Source organism: Aulonocara sp. 'chitande type north' Nkhata Bay, linkage group LG22, assembly GCF_057382095.1.
Source record: "Aulonocara sp. 'chitande type north' Nkhata Bay isolate Kocher_YH1m ecotype deep benthic linkage group LG22, A_spYH_male_GT1.1, whole genome shotgun sequence".
NCBI lineage: Eukaryota > Metazoa > Chordata > Actinopteri > Cichliformes > Cichlidae > Aulonocara > Aulonocara sp. 'chitande type north' Nkhata Bay.
The window spans coordinates 25,292,309-25,311,300 of NC_141364.1; the positions used below are offsets into that span (position 1 = coordinate 25,292,309).

General features: G+C 41.5%; 1 protein-coding gene across 1 annotated transcript in view; it reads right to left on the reverse strand.

The window, feature by feature from the left end:
- csmd2 (CUB and Sushi multiple domains 2) overlaps positions 1-18,992 on the reverse strand; it is a 276,414-nt gene that overhangs the window by 106,242 nt on the left and 151,180 nt on the right. The window contains exons 13-22 of the mRNA XM_086281126.1: positions 13,629-13,811; positions 11,956-12,146; positions 11,557-11,692; positions 8,403-8,597; positions 6,171-6,309; positions 4,601-4,788; positions 2,839-3,027; positions 2,127-2,243; positions 1,479-1,694; positions 356-544 (exon numbers count right to left, since the gene is read on the reverse strand). Of these exons, the coding sequence (XP_086137252.1) occupies positions 356-544; positions 1,479-1,694; positions 2,127-2,243; positions 2,839-3,027; positions 4,601-4,788; positions 6,171-6,309; positions 8,403-8,597; positions 11,557-11,692; positions 11,956-12,146; positions 13,629-13,811 (1,743 nt within the window). The remainder of the gene's footprint in view (positions 1-355; positions 545-1,478; positions 1,695-2,126; positions 2,244-2,838; positions 3,028-4,600; positions 4,789-6,170; positions 6,310-8,402; positions 8,598-11,556; positions 11,693-11,955; positions 12,147-13,628; positions 13,812-18,992) is intronic.

Below are 18,992 nucleotides of genomic sequence, written 5' to 3' on the forward strand. Positions count from 1 at the left end.
ACCCAACATGTTTCACATGCATTAGCAACAAGCACGATCAATAATTAACATATTTAAGCTGTTTAATGCTGTCCTCATTAGAACGGTGGCACTATGTAATTTGGACAAAGTAAAAAAAAAAGCTCAGTTTCTGGGAAGCTATCCAACGAAGAGACAAAACTTGTGTGTATGGAGGGATGATAATGAGGAGATTTGAAAGGGGAATGCCTCGCTGTCTAACGTGACTGACACTTCTGTACATTTCTTAATTGTGGGGGTGTGTGGAAGGCTAATGTGCTGGCATGGCATTGGGAGATTAGAGAGGTGGGGAGGCGGGGAAGTGACAAAAGCCAAAATAAAGCATGTGACCACCTACCAACACACCTTGGCAGAGGGGAGCTCCACACCCGCCTCCTGCCCCCTAAGCAGACCACCCTCGCTGGACCCTCCAGTCGGTAACCTGGGAAACAAGAGAAAATGAGGGCATCGCCCACTCCGTACTGCAATCCCTTTCTGGTGCTGTAAGGTGGAATTCCAGGATCTTCGCACGGCTCCAAATCATAATCTGGAAAATAGAGAGAAAAAAGTATGAATCTTCAGCACTGGCAAGTAAAGAAAGTGTAATAACAGTTTTGTCTGTGTGGGGCTTTTTATCTGCGATGTGTAAATGTGTGAAACGGGCTAATTAAGACTTCTGTCATGCTAGGAAAGTTAAGAAAATATTTCAAAAAGTAAAAGAGGGCTAAACCTTCTGAAATATGACACTTTTCTTCTAAACCCAAGTTCACGTCTAAGGATCAGAAGCCCATATGTCATTTATTAAGATTATTCAAGCAGAGCCTTCAAAGGGACTTTGCAAGTAATGAAACCATTCCAAACATTAAATCTTTCGTCCATTCAGCCACTGATAAGAATTCACACTTGCTATTTTAAGCCATCAATAACATCTCATTAGATTTTATAAGAATCTCTTTCTTCGGCGTCCTAATGTTCAAATCTAGAAATGCTGTGAGAACAAAGGAGGTAAATTATGCTTTCAGTAGGTAAAGGGTCATTAGTGCTCGTTTCTACTTTATTCATTTAAAATGAGTCCGTTTTCTTGGTGTTAACCTATTTTACTATTCATTCTTGAGTACATGTAATCACAGATTTCCAGAGGACTGTTTGTATCAATAACTTTTTCAGAAACCATAATTATTAAAAATACATGAAGAAATGCATGATTAATGTTCTAAAGCAGAGATTTTACGTTCTGGGGCACATGCAGCCCACTTTGATCTTAACAAGGCCGAACCAGACCAGTGAAAGTACACGATAAATGAGTAGGATTACAGAAAAAGTGATGATAATTCATAGCAGACTGTCCTATATTTATCTGATATGGCATATGTTTTCATTCATTTGCAGAAAATGTACTTTTTAAAATTGTGAAGTCAAACAAAAAAAGACAAAAAACAGTTCAGAAGGCTTTAAATCCGTAAAACTAAATTTATTCTCACCAGAGAAGGTGATGTTGAATCCCTCATACGAAACGGAAAAGTCAGACAGGAAGCGGATCTGTGCTGTGTAGTTTCCAAACAGCCCTGCGCTGAGAGGCGGAGGCAAGGTGGAGCCCGTCAGCCTCCAAAGTGGCTGAGAGAAGCTGCTGTTCTCTGTCACCAATAAATGATCGTGAGGGCTCTCAAGGTGGAAGGTGTGGAAGGTGAACTGGACACCTGAATACGAGGAGATGAAAGAGCCATTGTTGAAATGTTTGGGTTTTTTAAATCTTTACATAACTTATATATGCATAATAATAAACATCACATACATAATAATCATGAAGGTGGAAAAAAAACATTGAAAACACAATATTTTCTATATCATAACACATTCAGTACAAATTCCCTATCCTTTTCCAAACACAGCTGCACCTGTGCAGATAAAGCATCTGCAAATAAGGCTCAGTCAGTTTGATATGAGTGCTCGACCAAAGGCTGGAGAATCATCCCATGGCGCCGTAGCCTTAGGCCAGCCTCTCAGCAGCCCGGCCTTACAAAGACAGCTTGTTCGGCAAAATAAAAAGGCCACTCAGTAGAGGGAAATGACATTGTAACAGAAATTGAATTTGACTGCCGCATGTGTCGACACAGAATTTCTCTGCTAACCTTTGCCGTGGGAGGTCTCGATCATCCACGTGCAGTTCAGGTTATGCGGGTAAAAGTCTGGGAAGCCGGGAGACAAGATGGTGCCGGCGTTGCCCTGGATGTAACCTCCACACAATGCTGGTGACGCGGGACGAATGGAAACAGTGGAAGATGGATGAAGGAGAGAGATGAGCGCAGAAGCAAAATCAGAGAGGACACGAAGACAGAAATAACGTTCCCCAAAAATAAATAAATAAATGCTAAAACCGTCTGTGCAATTCCAATGTGGATGAATGCATTTTCCAAGATGTGCCCTTCAAGATGGCACACAAAAAGACCGAGTGGATGTTAACAATATCATTACAGACAGGACGGGAGAATCAATACTGTCCTTAAATATAAAAGCATTTACAGACGAGGAAAAAGGGAAACATCAAAGGGTATGTTCACTGCCGCACATATAAAACATTTCTGATGAAATGAAGCAGAAACTTTTAAAGTCTAAAACAAGAGTCCTTGAAAGAAATGTTATCATCTCATATGGATTTTATAATAACTCAGGAATATATAGCTATTTAAATGTGATGCAATATGAAGCAAAGTGCTTAAAATGATTTCTCATGTTTCATCTCTAACAACACACAACAATGACTTTAGCTTTAATCCCATTTATGAGTGGGGAGAAATCTGGCAGGGGGACCATTCATTTCTAGGTCAATATTATGGAACGTACCATCACAGCTAGGCAGGGGGCGACTCCACTGAAAATTGGGTTCACATTCTAATGGCTCAGAGTCACTAAGCGTGTACCCTGCGTCGCAACTAAATGTCACCAAAGCTCCGACGTAGAAGTCGTTCCCGTGTCGCTGCCCGTTGACGGGGATGCCAGGATCCACACAGTGATCTGATTGTAGCTGCAGGGCTGCAGAGTGAAGAGAAAATAAAGGATAAATGACATTTGATCAGAGGCAGACACAAAAGGCTCCGAATTCACCTGCAAGTGTAATTATCATAACGGGTTACGAGGAGGTCAACAAATGTTGAAGGGCAGTTTACTTTTATCAAACGATTCTTATAAATAATTCAAACGAATATCATTTTTCCACAGAAATGAACCAATAAGAAGTTTTCAAAGTACTTTTCCGCTCCACCTCGCGTGGTGAAGTTGTGCTTATAGTGAATTATTGAAGCTTTGCAAAGATTTAGCCACAGAGAAAGTGGAAAAGGTTGCCAGTATATGCTGCAAAGGTGGGAACGAGGCTAGGTAGAAATGTGTAAGTGTGAAACCATGGGAGGGTAAATACAGTCTCGAGCTTGGCAATATGTCAGGGCAGAAATACATGAAAGAAAAACCCATTTTCTTTCTGATTATGCGTATTCTAATAACAGTGGCATCGTGGTGAATTTACATTTACATCTACAGCCAAAACTGAATAGCTTTCACATGTGCAGTACAGAAAATAGGTTACACAATCTACAGTCGGGGAAACAATTATTTGATCCCATGGTGAATCTGAAAGTTTCCCTACTTCCAAAGAAACAAACTGTCTCTAATTCTTATGATAGTTTCATTTTAATGGAGAGAGACAGAATATCAACACTGCATAAAGGTTATTTAAATCAATTTGCATGTCATTGAGTGAAATACGTATTCGATCAAAAAACATGACTTAATACTTGGCGAAGAAACCCTTGTTGGCGAACAGTCAGTAAGACTGTAGTTCCTGTAGTTGGTCAACAGGTGGATTTTGGTCCACTCCTGTTTACAGAAACTAAATCTTTTAGGTTTCGTGGCTGCTGCTTAGAAACTCATAGTTTCAACTCATAGTTTCAACTCAACTTTCAAATCACAGCAGGTGATTGGAGCTCAGTTTTGGCACTTTCTCCCTAGCCTTTTCTGAATCATTGTTCATGGGCAAACTTAGGTTGCGCATGTGCATGAGGCTTCTTGAACAGGGGGACCTTGGTAGTGCTGCAAGACTTTAGTCCATCACAGTGTAGCGTGAGATCAATGGTGTTCTTGGTGATTCTGGTCCCAGGTGTAATCAAATCATTAGCAAGCTCCTCCTGTGTAGTTTTATTCTGATCCACCACCTTTCTCATGATCATCCACACCCCATGAGGAAAGTACAGCACCAGCAGTCACTTTCTCACCAAGCTTCTTGCTAATGGCCTTTGGCAGGACAACAGTTTCGTCCCTGATGTCCTTTGACAGCTCCTTGGTCTTGGTTGTAGGGGATCAAATTCATATTTCGCTCAATGACATACAAATCAATTTATAATGTTTATGTATGTATTTATGTGTTTTCCTGGATTTTGTTTGATATTCTGTCTCTCTTCAGTAAATTAGAGATTGCTCATTTATTAATAAGTGAGCAAACAAATAATTATTCCCCCACTGTATATGCAACAGATGTATTTCTTTTAGCGTCTGTGGTGCATAAGTGAACAAACTGCTTCCTGTGTCACTGTGTTCAAACGTGGTAGGCCCTTACTTTCATAACGTATACGGAAGCCAATGTCAGAGTGGCTCTTGTCAGTGGTGAATAGGAGATACAGGAAGTTGGAGGTGCTGATCAGGAACTGGGGAACTTGTGTGCCCTGGTAACTGCCAATTAGTGGTGAAGAGGGAAAACGTCCATCTCGCACCTCGAGGACATCATAGTTAACCTCGGTGCGAAACCTGAAAACACAAAGCAAAGCTTTTTTTGACTGCACCTCACAAGATCCGAGACAATAATGTATGCCTTTAGTAAATGATTGTTGAAATTAATGAAATGGGAAAATAAAGAACTAAACAATCATAATCATGCTAAAAATGTATATGTGAACTAGTCTGTCTTACATGAGCATCTCAATTCAAACCTCATCGTCTTCATTATTAAGTCAGATCTACAATAAATGCAAAGCTCGGTTACAAATCAGACAAAGTGGAGCCTGCCCTGGAGCTCCACACCATCACACAACAGTGACATATCCACTGGGACTTCTGTGCATTTATTTGAAATTAAGCAGCACGAAAGCAGAATATCAAACGAACAGACGGGAGTTTAAAGGTAAGATCTGCATTAGTAGATTGTATCAAAAATAAGGTTTCTCATATTCCATAAATATATTTGCCTTCTGCTAAATTATCAGGGAAAAGAGATCAAGAGTGGACAAAGAGCTCATTTTCACTTCATGTTTTAATCTGTGCTTGACTAGCTGGATAAAACTTGATGAAATGAACAATTTGTAAAGTAAATGAATCAATATGGTCTTAACCAAAAACAGGCAATGTAGAGAATCCCATCTAAAAATGTATTTTTGACATTTAGCCAGTCAGTGTAATAACAGTGGTAACTGTACAAAAGCGAGTGATGCTGCTTTTGGAGAATCCTGAGACATTTGGCTTTGGTGGGCGTATACAGTATTTCAATAGCATGTATGTGTGTTTCTGTCTTTGTTGCCTGAGCCACTTCATCTTCAAAGCGTGAATAAATTGCTTAGTTTCAGAACCGTGTCATCTAAATGAAGCGGTTTGTGATATTTTATTGATGTTACATAAAAATTAAAGAGCAACAAACATTTACGCGCTATTCATTTTGCATGGCCCGCTGTCATGGAAGCGCTCAGGATGAGCCGGGTTTGCGAAGATGAGCCTCAGTGAAACACTGATGTAGCATTTGATCCTACAACTGTCTCTCTCTCAAACATCAGGACAAATTACATCCACTCCCATTTCCACTCCCATTTCCACTCTTGACAGACCATCTCAACTTACATAGCCCTTTGCATTGTGTGTGTTTGCGTACTTAGGGCTCAGGATATCAAATGAAAGCATCAAACCCCTCTGAAGGACTTTAGTAAATAAAGCAGTATTATCCTGGTTGGTGGATGTGTTGAAGTGCATTAGATCTACTGCATTACTCCGATAAAGGAAAGGCGTTGGGAGAGGTTAAAGTGAGACATAACGATGTAAGAACACAGTGATACAGTGAGAAGGTAAAAGCAATAAAAATCCAAGCCTGTTATGAGAAAACAGAAAGTGCTGGCACAAGAGCAGTTGCTATGTGGGTGACTCACTTGTCGAAGATGATCTTGATGGGGTAGCCTGGAGGAGCCTCAATGATCCATTCACAGTTAAGGGCCTCCTTGTATAGTTCTGGCCAGCCAGGGGAGAGGATGATTCCATTGGGAGCCTTCAGATCCCCTCCACACGGGGCTAACACAGAGAGATGAAATAGAGGTAGAGAAAGAACAGATTAAAAAATAAAAAATGAATGCACGTCTATCCTGGATGATGTATGCCATTGCCCACAGATGTTCCCATGCATCAGCTGGGGCTCATCCCATTTCTTTTTGCTGCCAAGGTTTATCTTATGGAAGCTGGTGACAGCGCGCTTCAAGGTTAACCGCTTCTCCCGGAACACGCGTGTCAGTGTTTGCGTGTCTGTGTGCACATGAGCATTTATTACGCATTTGTGTGCCACCTATGCAAGGAGTCAGGGTTTTAAACATATCATCGAGCCCTTCTCCCATCAAAAAGACGAAATGGGACGTCTTTGATCGCTAGCACAAAAGACACTTGAGTGCGCCGACCCCTCTCCTGCACCCTAATCTCTGTTACAGCTCTCTTTGCCGCATCTCCTTTTAACTGCCTATCCTTAACCAGAGCACACGGGCACAGTGGACGGCTTCGTTACTGTGCCAGCTCCTCGCTCCCTTTGAAGTGGAATGATTTAACCAGCCAACTCAGCATACTGAAGGACATCTATAAAACGCATTAGGCTACAAACGCAGGGGTATGATAGATGGAGGAACACAAAACTGCTGTGGCACACGGGGGTGGGGTGGTGGGGGGTTGTGACATGTTTTAATAGTGGTGCCTCGTTTGCGTATCACAGACAGAGAACCTGATTAAGTCCCTTGGAGCTCCAGCCATGGTGACTGCACTTAAAGCGGCTAGTTAATGGTGAGTATTATCTAAACTAAACTACTTCTTGGGGATAGTTCATTGAGTATTGAGTCAGGCAGAGATGATTGTTCAGCTCTCTCTATATAAGCAAATTATGGCCGCTGCATCACAAACTGGAAAGAACAAAGCCTCCGGGTCATCACCAGCTTCAATTTGAGCTCAGCTGTCACTGACATAAAGTTACTGAGAATGGAGTAATTAACTATATCTCCTTTAACTATTTGAGAAAAATCTAATTCAGGTGGAGTTATTACTATTATTAGTATTATTTTATAACATTTTTGCATACTTAGCTAGCTATACCATCAAAACTACTACTCGCGATTCAAAGTTTGCTAACGTTTGTATACAAGAGGTGACAAAAACTTTTTTTTTTTTTGGCGGTATTTGAGGCAAATAGCTGGCTGGGTAGTACCATTGGGAGATAAGAACTGCAGAAGCATTCAGAGGGACTGGGACATCAAAGTCCAAACTGGTACAGATATTTCTTTTAATCTCTTTTTTTTCTCCTTAGTTTGTTTTTGCAAGGCGTATTCTGAACTTAGTTTTGAACTTTTTGTGTGTGTGTGTGTGTGTTAGAATTTTTTATTATTCTAACCAAATAGTCTTTTATCTTCAGGACATCCTGTGAACCTTGGATATTTTGCGTATAGAGGGTCATACATTTTACTGAAGTGCTTTTTAGAAGGACATAAAGTAACTAGTAGAGTGAATACCAAGGTAACAAGGTGCAGTATATAATAAATAAATAATGTGGATTTTTTCTGATATATACAATTTACTAGTCTGCTGTACAGAGAAATGTAATGAATAAATAAAATATAAACACTAAGGTTCTAGCTCTTTGTTACATGCAGAAATAGAAACAGGGGAGCAATTTGTTTCAATATGAAATGTAGATCATAGATCGTCTCTGACTTCCCTGCTCCCCTTGGGTCAACCTTCCCTTATTACTGGTAACATTTTATGTACTTGTTCTTTCCCTAATATGGTTAAAAGGATATTTAAGAGCGATTGGAGCGTGTAATCTAAACCTTTGAAGTCCCTGCAGCTGTACGTATGTTTGTCCAGGAAGGGGTTTTCATTTGTTCTGCTCCATATTTTTCTTCAGGCATCTTTTAGCAAAAGGATTCATTTTCCTCCAATAATCTCTTCAACTGCTTAGGTGTCAGCCACAAATGGTAAGCCAGGGGTGTCAAGCATAAGGTCTGGGGGCCAGAATCCCCTTCAGAAGGATATATTCTCCCGTTTAGCTGTGTTATACCTCCAGGACAGTCCGGGTAATGAGCTATCAGAAGTTTTTTTTTCTTCTAACGGTACACATGAGCCCTCTTACACACCTTCACAGCGAGGAACAGCGTTGTCCCACACCACATTGCCGTCCTTGAGAATGCAGGAGATGGTCAGGGAGCCATGGGTCTTAACAAAGCCGTCCTCGCACAGGAATGAGATGGAAGTGCCCAGCTGAAGGCTCTCTCCAAAGCGTTTCCCATTAACCGGCACACCCGGGTCTGGGCACTCGTTGTGGCGGAACGCTTGTGGAAGTGCAGAGAAGAGATGGGGGTTAGTGACGAGTACAGAGTCAGCTTTTAGAAGACTTTAGAAAAAAAACAGACTACTTAATACATTAGCTATAAACAGGAAAAATGCTTTCCCTGTTGCTTAAAGTCTTTGCTTGATAATGAAATGGAAAAAGAGATTGTCTATAATTCTGCTGATATTAATCCACATCACATGCTGTCCTGTGTAAAGACTCCAAAATAACTGCTTGAGTTTCAAGACAAAACTTTTTCTGTCATTGTACCGTCAGCACTTAGCCACTCCAGCATGTAACAAGCGGGAATTTGTTTCACTTAGTCACACTGATTCACCCTGCTGCAGTCATTCTACAGGGTGGGAAACCACACCGTATGCAGATCATCAGTGCCAGATGACACTGCTGAAGTAATCGTGAGGTAAACAAACAAGGGTAATTGCTTTCATGCAGCCTCACAACTTTATCAATCAGGCCTCTCGATGAAATTTCAAGTAGAAAGAGCACAAAGAAACACAGTCATACAAGAAGAGTCATAACCCTGAAACACGGCCTGTAAACAAATACATCACCTCGGCTGCTATCTCTCTCACTTACTCTCACTCTTGTAAACACATGCAGGTATTTGACGCGTGTAGGTGTTGATGAATCCCTGTTCTGTAGTTACTGGACCCAAACCAAGTGCCAGCTACACCTCATCCATCACAAATATCTTATTCATTAACGCGCTAGAAATTGCCTAAATACAGTTTGGCATGTCCTTAATTAACATGAATGATGAAAGTTGTGTGCTCAGCCCCACAACCTCCTCAAAAACCGTCCTGCAGTTAGATGACACTGTTCTCAGGAACAAACCGTCATCTTCAATTAACTGCTCGTGGCATTCGTTCGGCACGGTTATTTATTTATTCATCTAGCATGCTAATTAATGCATTAGCCGCCATGTGTTGTCCACATTGTGGCTTTCCAGATGCACCTGGGCTTGGTTGATGTCGCGTCTGCAAATGAGCTCGTGCAAAGGGTGGGGTGGGGGGGGGGGGGGGGGGGGGGGTTGAAAGCATTCTGGCCTTGCTGAGCTGATATAGATTAACATCAAAGAGATATTTTGGTGAGAGCCGAGGTTAAGTTGAAACAGGATGAGCAATCTTCACAGTATACTGTAAACAGGCATCACTGTGCACTGCATTTAATGAACATATAAATAAACAGTAAGAGATCTCTGTCATGGAGGGGATTTGATTTAAATATCCTAACACAAACCCAGCTGCAGCTATCCTTTCAGGGCTTTGTTAAGTGTGAGAACAAAACTTGTATGCCAATGCTGATTCATACTATAAGACATATATGGCTCAAAATGACTAAATGTGGCAAATTAGCGTCTGAGTGCAGTGCCTACAGTACTCGTACTGTAGGTGTGGTTAGTTTTATGAATGATTTACAAAGGTGGTGCTGCTTACTAAAAACGAGGGCAGTTGGTTTATTTCAATATCATGCGCAAAAAAACAAGATGTGCTTTTTTTTTTTTGCAGTGTTAAGTATCGGTGTATTTATGTTTATATCAGCTTGCAGGCTTGATTTCATTAATCTCTCACCATATTTTACAACTTGCGAAAGGAATTCTCAGAAATACGACTGCAACAGGGTCAGCAGCAAAAACCTCTGAGCTCCCACCTCCTACACGCAATCCTGTCTCTGCATTCCCTTCGTAAATACCAACAGCACTTTTTTTTAACGCCAAAACCCAGGTCGCGCTGGCACACTGAGTTAGCAAATCTGGCCTTAACCATGGTAGACATTTGCTGTATATTTTAATATTTAATCATGTTGACTGTATTGTTTGGTTTCTAATTACACTATATTGATTCTGTTCATTTTTTCATCTTTTTTTTTTGTGGGGGGGGGTTGGCACCTATTTCTTAGTTGGAGATTAAGTATCTGAATTTCAGGAGCGGGACCACGCCTACGAACACGCTCTTTCCAGTTCTCATCTATATAGGTTCCCCCAGTCCTACAAGCTGTTAATTCTCGTTTACATGCTCCACCCTTGCTCCCCTTTTCAGTTCTTTAACTTCTTCACTTCTATTTAATGCATGGAAATCTGCCAGGCCTGGGAGCCGCCGCCAGTCCCCTTCGAGGCGTTCCCCAAACTGCAGCTCAATTCATGTCCAAGCCATTCACCTTTACCTACTAAAACGCCGTCAAACATAAATGAGGACGTGGGTGCAGCTAGTGAATCTTTTATTAGGTTTTAGTTAATAATCTCATAATCTTGATTTGCATGATAAATATTAACTAATTACATTTTAAAACTACTATGAGTGTGCTCTCAATTAAAGACGGGAGAAAAAATTTAGATTTTTTCTAGCAAAAGGCACCTTAACTACCCGACACTTTGCGGCTCAGTGAGGGTTAGACGCTCCCTCCCGAGTTATTTTCTTTGGTGTAATGTAGAAGAATTTCAATACCAGACTCATAACACAATAGTGCGCATGCAATGAATCCTGCTTCCAACACTCAGAACAAAGTATAACCATAAAAACGGTTTACCAGAACTGCAGCCAGTGTGCTTCTAGAATTTCCTCAGAAGTCAGCAGCTACCCAGAACAGAATATAATGAGCACAGGTGCAAATGCATCTGTCAGGTAAAGATGCTACATCTTCGCTTGGGTTTTATTTAGACGTCAAGTTTCTATTTAGACAATAAAGTGAGAGTTTGTCATTTTTCTTTGAGTGTCTAAGTAATGTTTAGCCAGTTTATGCAGTCTATGGGAGACACGCACAGAGATACTGTGGATGATTCATGAGCCCTATTGTATGTGCGCGCAAACACAGACACACACACACACACACACATACTGAAAACATGCACAAACAATTGAGAATACAAAACATCCAACAGTCAATGTGGGCTTTTGTGATAAGCTTTAAAGACTTCACTTTATCTCCTTTGAGGTACTTACTTGTAAATGTGATGTTAAAGCCTCTGTCTGTGTAGGTGTGGTCAGTCAGGAACTCCAAACGGGCTACATGCGCACTGGTTGTTATGGGAGGAGGCAGGACATCACCAGAGAAGGTCCCCAGGATAGGAGATTCAGCCTGACAAAGACAGATAACGATTTTCTGCTGAGACCAAAGCTATACTCAGCTTAAAACCATTAAAAAAACCAAAACAAGAGCAGACGGATCCTACAGTGAGGTAGACAGATAAAGCGATAAAGTCCAGTGATACTGGAAGAAAGGTTGTTTAGCTTGTACGCATAATTACAGAGGCTGCTTTTCCTGCTGACAAGCACCATGACTGATAGACAGGTCAGCAAAGAGCCTTTCAAAGTAAGCGAGGACATCCGCTTATGCGCTACCTTTCCCCCATCCTTGATGGAGAGGAAGTCAAACTGCTTCTCCATGCTGAGGTCGTTGAAGGCCAGATTGATTCTGCTCTCAGGGTTGGTGATGATGAGCCACACACAGTGCATATTGTTTCCGTACTCCTGAGGGTAGTTGGGAGATAGCAGCACCCCCGATGGAGTGGTAAAGTTGAAGAAACAGGAAACTATAGGAGAGATAGAGAGATAGAGACAAAGACAGCGGGTGAGAGGAAGAAATACAGATAAGCAACATAAAAATGAGAATTGTTCAGGAGACTGAAAACAAGAGGCAAATTCCATTTCCTTTGCTGACAACAAGCCACTATGACTTGATTCATTTTACTGAATCTGTACCACCTCAAGACACACGTGCCGTAGACATATTTCAAAAGAAGGAGACAACTCCAATAACCACCACTGTGCTGACAACAACCTCGGGCGACGTGCAACCTAATACATGTTACATTTTAGAATAACTCCACTTTTGCTGTGTTCACCTTCCTGTCCCCACTATTCAAGCAATTTAATGTGTCGACCGTGTAAAAACACTACAGACTACATTAGCATTTAAGTCTGGATAGGAACAAAGTGAGACTTGAACGATGATTCAGGCACTCATGTTCACTTTCTCATGGGGTCTTATCAGTAATTGCTTATGCGTGCCTTACTAGTCAGATCCTGTGACCCTTTTCCACAAGACAACAAGACTGCCTAGACCACCGGCAGTTAATTGAAAGCCATGGTTGACATTTTTTGTCAGTGCAAACAGCTGTTGCATTGCTAAATTCTTCAGTTTGTCACTCTTCTGGTGACTACATGCACAGGAGATAAGGCGAGCAATATGTTGAGCATTACGCGACGCACTTTGTTTTCAGTATGGACAAAAATTGCTTCTGAAAAGCATCCAGATGAGCGTGCACATATTCTTAGGCTCATCAAAGGGTTACAGATAATCAAAGGCATAAGACAAGGCAAATTAAGAATGCTTGCTTTACTAAGGTGTCCTAGTTGGATACATTATACTTTTAGCTGACAGTAGGACCTAACAGAAATCAACAAATCTCATTTAAGCATGAAAAGGAGGATAAAATAAGATGCTTGGTAAAAATAAACGTACTGGCGACTCTCTCACTATGAAAACACACAATTGAACAGTTGTACGTTAGAAAAGCATGCGATCACATTTACAGCGTCAACTTCAACGGCAAAAGCAAGCCGGCTGCATTGTTTCAACATGACTGTAATATTTTGTTAAGCGTTAACTAAATAACCCATTTTTTCATAGTATTATGCAGCCAAAATGACATTTGGGCCAGGAAGCTCTCTGTCATTCAGCTCTGTGATGTTTATCTGCACACTGCAGCTTTTTGTCCATTCTATTGTCTCATCAATAATACAACAGTGGGTATTATCTGCATGGTCAGCTTTCTTCCCTCTTCTCCTCACCCTCTAATTCTCTCACTTTGTGTTTGTCTTTCATGGCGTTAATTAGCTAATAATCCCTCCTATTGTTTCAAAATCCACAGCCTCTGCAAGGCAAACTGTAAGGATAATCTGACAATTTATTATGCAGCCCTCCCTGTACTCGTCCCTGCGAGCAGTGTTTGATTCATGCACGTGTGCGCAAGGTGTACGTCGAATCGGAGGGGAGTCGTCCAGTAACTTACAAACGCAGCTGGGTTTCTTAGCTGACCACTGGTTGTTCTTCTGACAGGTGATGTTCTTCTTCCCCACCAGCTCGAAGGCAGGCAGACACTCGAAGTACAGTCTGTCCCCGTGACGGAAACCTGTCCCCTCCCGCTTGCCGTAAGCTGGAATTCCAGGATCTCCACAACTGCCTTGCTCAATCTCTGCGCAGGTGGACGTAAATACATAAGACAGAACAATTCAGCAAGCAACAGACTTATGCAAATTTCTGTGTCATGCAGAGAAAGATGAATTTGTGGTGTACACAGTACAACTACAGAGAGAGAGGGAGAAAAAGCCTGCTCTGAGATGGTTTTGCGTTTCTGTTCTGTTCCCTCCTGTTGGGGTTTGTAATGTTTGATAGTTTTACTATTGATCCTTGCGAGTTTTCTGCCACATCTGTTCACCTAATCATTATCCTCAGTATATATGGCCCTGTTTCTGTCGGTCACCTGTCACATTGTACTCTTAAAAAGTAAAGGTCTGACTATTCATTTAAGTTTTTATTAATGTAGTTAGTAGACCCTAGCTTGTTCTTCCTGGGTATGGACTTGAAGTCTGCTAATGTACTTGTCTGCATAGTTTGCGTTTGCTGACTGAGCTCTGTGTATGACAACTACTCGGATGAAAGATTTGGATTTTACTTTGTCGCCCTCTGGAATCTGAATCTGGATCCTCTTCCTCATGAAACTACAACAGATATGATTATAGCTCCCATTGGTTTGTTCCATCCATCAATTTTCTTCCGTTTATCCAATTCTGGATAAACGGGGGGGCTTAAGTCTATCCTCATCTCCCACAGTGTTGGGGAGTAACGGAATACATGTACCGCCGTTACGTATTTAAAATACAAAATATGAGTAACTGTATTCCGTTACAGTTACCGTTTAAAAAGGTGGTATTCAGAATACAGTTACTTTGTTGAAATAAATGGATTACACTGCGGTACTTCCCTGTTTCATTTTGTCGCGGGTCAGGACTGTTTGGGTTTTGTTTGACAGCTACGTTCTGTTGTTCCAGGCGGCAGCGTTACGGTTGCCATGGTTACAGGGCGACGCTCTCTCTCTCTCTCTGCGACTGCGTGTTTCCTGGGTGAGAGAGCGCCTTTTCGTTGTTGTTGTTGTTGTGCTAAGCTAACAGGCAGAACGCTACAAGCATAGCTCTAAAGAATGTAGCATCATGGGCAGTGTAGTCCGTGCTGCAGGGAGAATGGACTGCCATACACGTTATGGGTCTGTGAGCGCGAGGAGGGAGAAAAAGGGGAGTGGAAAGGTACGAGTTGTCATCGAGGAAAAACGGGAGCTGGAAGCATGTAAATATAATAATAACCACTGCAGCCAAGAAGAGTGCCTGACGAGCCCAGTTGTAAGTAAGCTATTAAGACTCGACTGTACACAGTGTTCGTGTTTTCCTCCGAAAACAATAAGTTCCGTTGGAGCAGTCTTTCAACGCCTCTCTCTGTCTCTCGCAAGAAAAGTTGACCCACACAACAAAGTAAAGCTATTTTTCGGCTACCAGCCGACAGGGACCCCGCCGTATTAGTCAGAGGTCCCTTTACTACAGTTCGGAGTCGCGGACTTTCAGTAATAGTAATAAATCACACAGCAATAGTACATTCACGTTGTTGTAAAAAGCATGATAATATATTAAGTAATCCAAAGTATTCAGAATACGTTACTGTCATTGAGTAACGTAACGGAATACGTTACAGAATACATTTTGGGGCATGTATTCTGTATTCTGTAATGGAATACATTTTAAAAGTAACCTTCCCAACACTGATCTCCCATAGGGCGAGAGTTGGGGTACACCATGGACAGGCCGCCAAGGCTGTCACAGGGCTGACACAGAGAAACAGACATACATTCACACACATTCACACCTAAGACTATTTTAGAATCACTAATCAATAATTTAGAATCAATCATCTCTTTTGCTGAAAGAGGAAGTTTGTAAAAATGGTGATTTGGAGTCAAAATAATGGAAAATACAATGAAATACAATACAATGCTGCTTAAGCACCAACTCTCCGATGGACCATTGCAACAGCACATTCCCTGCCCCCTTTTCCTTGCAGCGGAGTAGCAAAATACATTTTTAACTCACGGGAAACACTGAAGGGCACATCGCATGGAGAATAAGAGCTGCTCCACATTATCTGCATCAAGCATTTATGCAAAAGTGTCATTATGGGAAATGCACTTGTTTACCACCCACAAGATCAATATGGATTTAATCTCTGCAAATTCAGAATGCTGATAAGTCCGGGCTTTGTTTCAGATAACGCAGTTTGTGCATAAACCTTCACTGACTTTGACGTTTACCTTTGTTGACGCCAACATGAATGAACTCCCTGTCTCTTTATGCACTGTTTTCCACTTTGGTCTCTTTACTGTGTCTTTATTTTCCTAAACTATTACCTTCTAATCGTGCAAATCTCCCAAGTGCTTCTCCCTCCCCCCACTGAAAATGTACTCCTCGACTTACTGTGTGACAAACTACCTCGTTCGTGTTAGGAGCTTATGTGAGTACTTCACGACTCGTGCGCAAAACACACCCGCACCTCTGCGACCACTCTTCTTCCTTAAAACCAAACACGCCAATTTCATTATTGCAAGATTTATGCGGCCGCCTTCATTCACTAACTCTTTTTTTTCTACTTTTCTCAGGTCTTAGATTGCAGATGGGAATGCTGAGGCATCCTATTGAGGCATCTGGATGGGGGAACACAGAGAGCGAATAAGCTCATCCATCCAGGAAATGATGGCAGGGCCTAATACGATTTTAAATCGCACCGGGGGTGATGCCGGGTATAAATCCATACTCAGCCCTAACGATGATCATCATTTAGAACACATATTTAGAGCTCACTGCTGTTTGGATGTATGGCTGTCCTGAGGCAGCCTCATTCACAAGACAACTCATTGATCTTACGTGGAAGTCACCTTTAAAAGGGGTGGTGGGGGGGATGCTGAAAGCAAGTTTTGAGGTGAATCCAAGAGAGAATGAGAGAGAATGGAGGATAAAATGAACCGAGGGAATGACAGAAACCAGATCTGAAAGAGCAATCCAGCTGTTACGCAAACACAAGAAGCAAACACAAACAAGATCATGCAATCACTTGTTCGTCCCTACACCCGTAGGCCTCTCTGCCTCATGGGTCCCTCTAATTACAACTTTAGGAAAAATTGGCTTAATATATAAGAATCCTTTGAAGTGTGTGTGAGAGCGTGTGTGTGTGTGTGTGTGTGTGTGTGTGTGTGTGTCTTGTTTAAAACATATTTATAAAAGTGTGTGTTGCACATATGAAAGCATCTTGTACACAACATACACAGGGTGGTAAGTGAACGAAACAGCTGCTGATTCTCATGAATAAGGGAAGAGATGTAAGGGCGTATTTGTCGTCCTTCCCTGACATTCCAGAATAATCCGGGCACGTTAATGGGACTCAGACTCAAATTACTGTCAACAGCTACACTGCAATCTCCTAAGGCCTGGGATGACAAAAGGACTTTATTAGTCAAGTTTATTGGTATAACCCAGTACTGCACACAATGTCTCAGTGGGCTCTAAAGGCTCTCAGTTCCACTACTGAATCAACAGTATTTAAAGTATTTACAAAATTGCAGTCGCATTTAAAAGTGCATGAAGATAATGGTAACCTTGCAATGAGGCGAAAATTCAAAATTCTGTCAACAGATGCTTTCTCAACTGCTGCTTTGCTAACAGATGATTATATCCGATGTTTAATCATAAACTGTTAGTGCCCTGCACAATGAATGGGCTGGAGTACTCAAAATACAAATGACATGATGCTTTGCCCTCAGTGTTAGCCCATTGGTGCGTTCGTTTGCATCTGGATAACAAGAAGTTCAAGTGTTTCATATCACATACCCTCAGTTGTCAGTATAAAGCACGACAGTGGTTGGGTTTTAGGCTCATTTGCATTAATACTGATTTTCTTTGCAAGCGCTGCATTTTCAGAACAGACAGAGCCCACTGCAGAGTGTGAGCAACCCACAACGTATGGGTAAGGTGGGAGTGTGGGTTCTGGTATGACTGTGTTTGCAATTACACTTGATGATCAGGCTTAAAATACAAGTAATTGAGAATGCAAATTAGATTTTGGGTGCTCCAATCTGGGAGGTGAAGTGGTTCAAAGCGTTTCTTCCCCTTCATTAAGTAGAACTCATTGTTTTAATTACACTTTGGTTCAGCATGCTGCTCCACTTTTGCTGTTATTTTTACTGATGAAAAATAAGCATCTGTGGGCAAGGGAGAAGACTTGCTGTGCTTCTGAGAGGCAAACAGCGCACTTATCTAGAAGAAAAACCTTGGCAAACACCCAGTACTCACATGCTTTCACACTGGAAAACAGAACGCACACATACTCATTCACAAACCCACACTTGTATCTGATCTTCAAACACGCGTGCAAAAACACACATTGATCTATTGTTAAAGCTCACACATACAGACACATAATTACACAGAGATAGACGCACTGGTATTAGACAGTAGGATGAATGTAGCTAGATGACCCACTGACTGTTTATGACCAGTTTAGTGAACGCAAATATGAGGTCTTGAAACAGGGTTGTTTTTTGTATTGCAACATGAAGTACACAGAGATCAGAGGGTCTAAAATTCCATACCTTGTTATGATTTGAATACATTTTATTCTAAAAAATAATATATTATATAACTATATCAAAGTGGCTCCATTTTAATAGCATTCTTCTAGTAGCATTATCGTTATCTCTCCTATGCTCCACTATGTGCGACACGGAGCTGAAGGGAAGCAGACGTGACATGTAGCTGGGGAAATAGAGAGCAAAGGAGAGAAGCAAAACAGCAGTAAAGACTCAAACTGAATTAAATTGAAAAGAGGACACAAACATCACCCATAAACTACTCAAATACTTGTTTGCTTATGTGTGGTTAATGTTTCTTTTTAATTCTTTGTTTAGTTGTTTTGCTGCCTGAGAGCTCCAGACTCTACTGCCAAGAGCCAAGAACAGAGGCACTGAGATCGCACACAAAAAGGGAGACTTAATTTTCTCCTATAGTTCCAATTACTCTTCTTTTCCTTTTTTTGTTTGTTTGTTTGGGTTTCTTTTGCTAGATATCATCCATATATTAGTTGTGTTCGTGATATGACAGTATTGTGGTTGGCACCATCGCCTCACAGCAAAGAAAGTCCTGTGGTTGAATCCACGGCAGGCTGGGGCATTTCTATGTGGAGCTTGTATGGTCTGTCTGCAAACTCTGGCGTCCTCCCACAGTCCAAGGACATGCATGTTGGGTTAATTGGTGATTCTAAATTGGCCGTATGTGTGAATGTG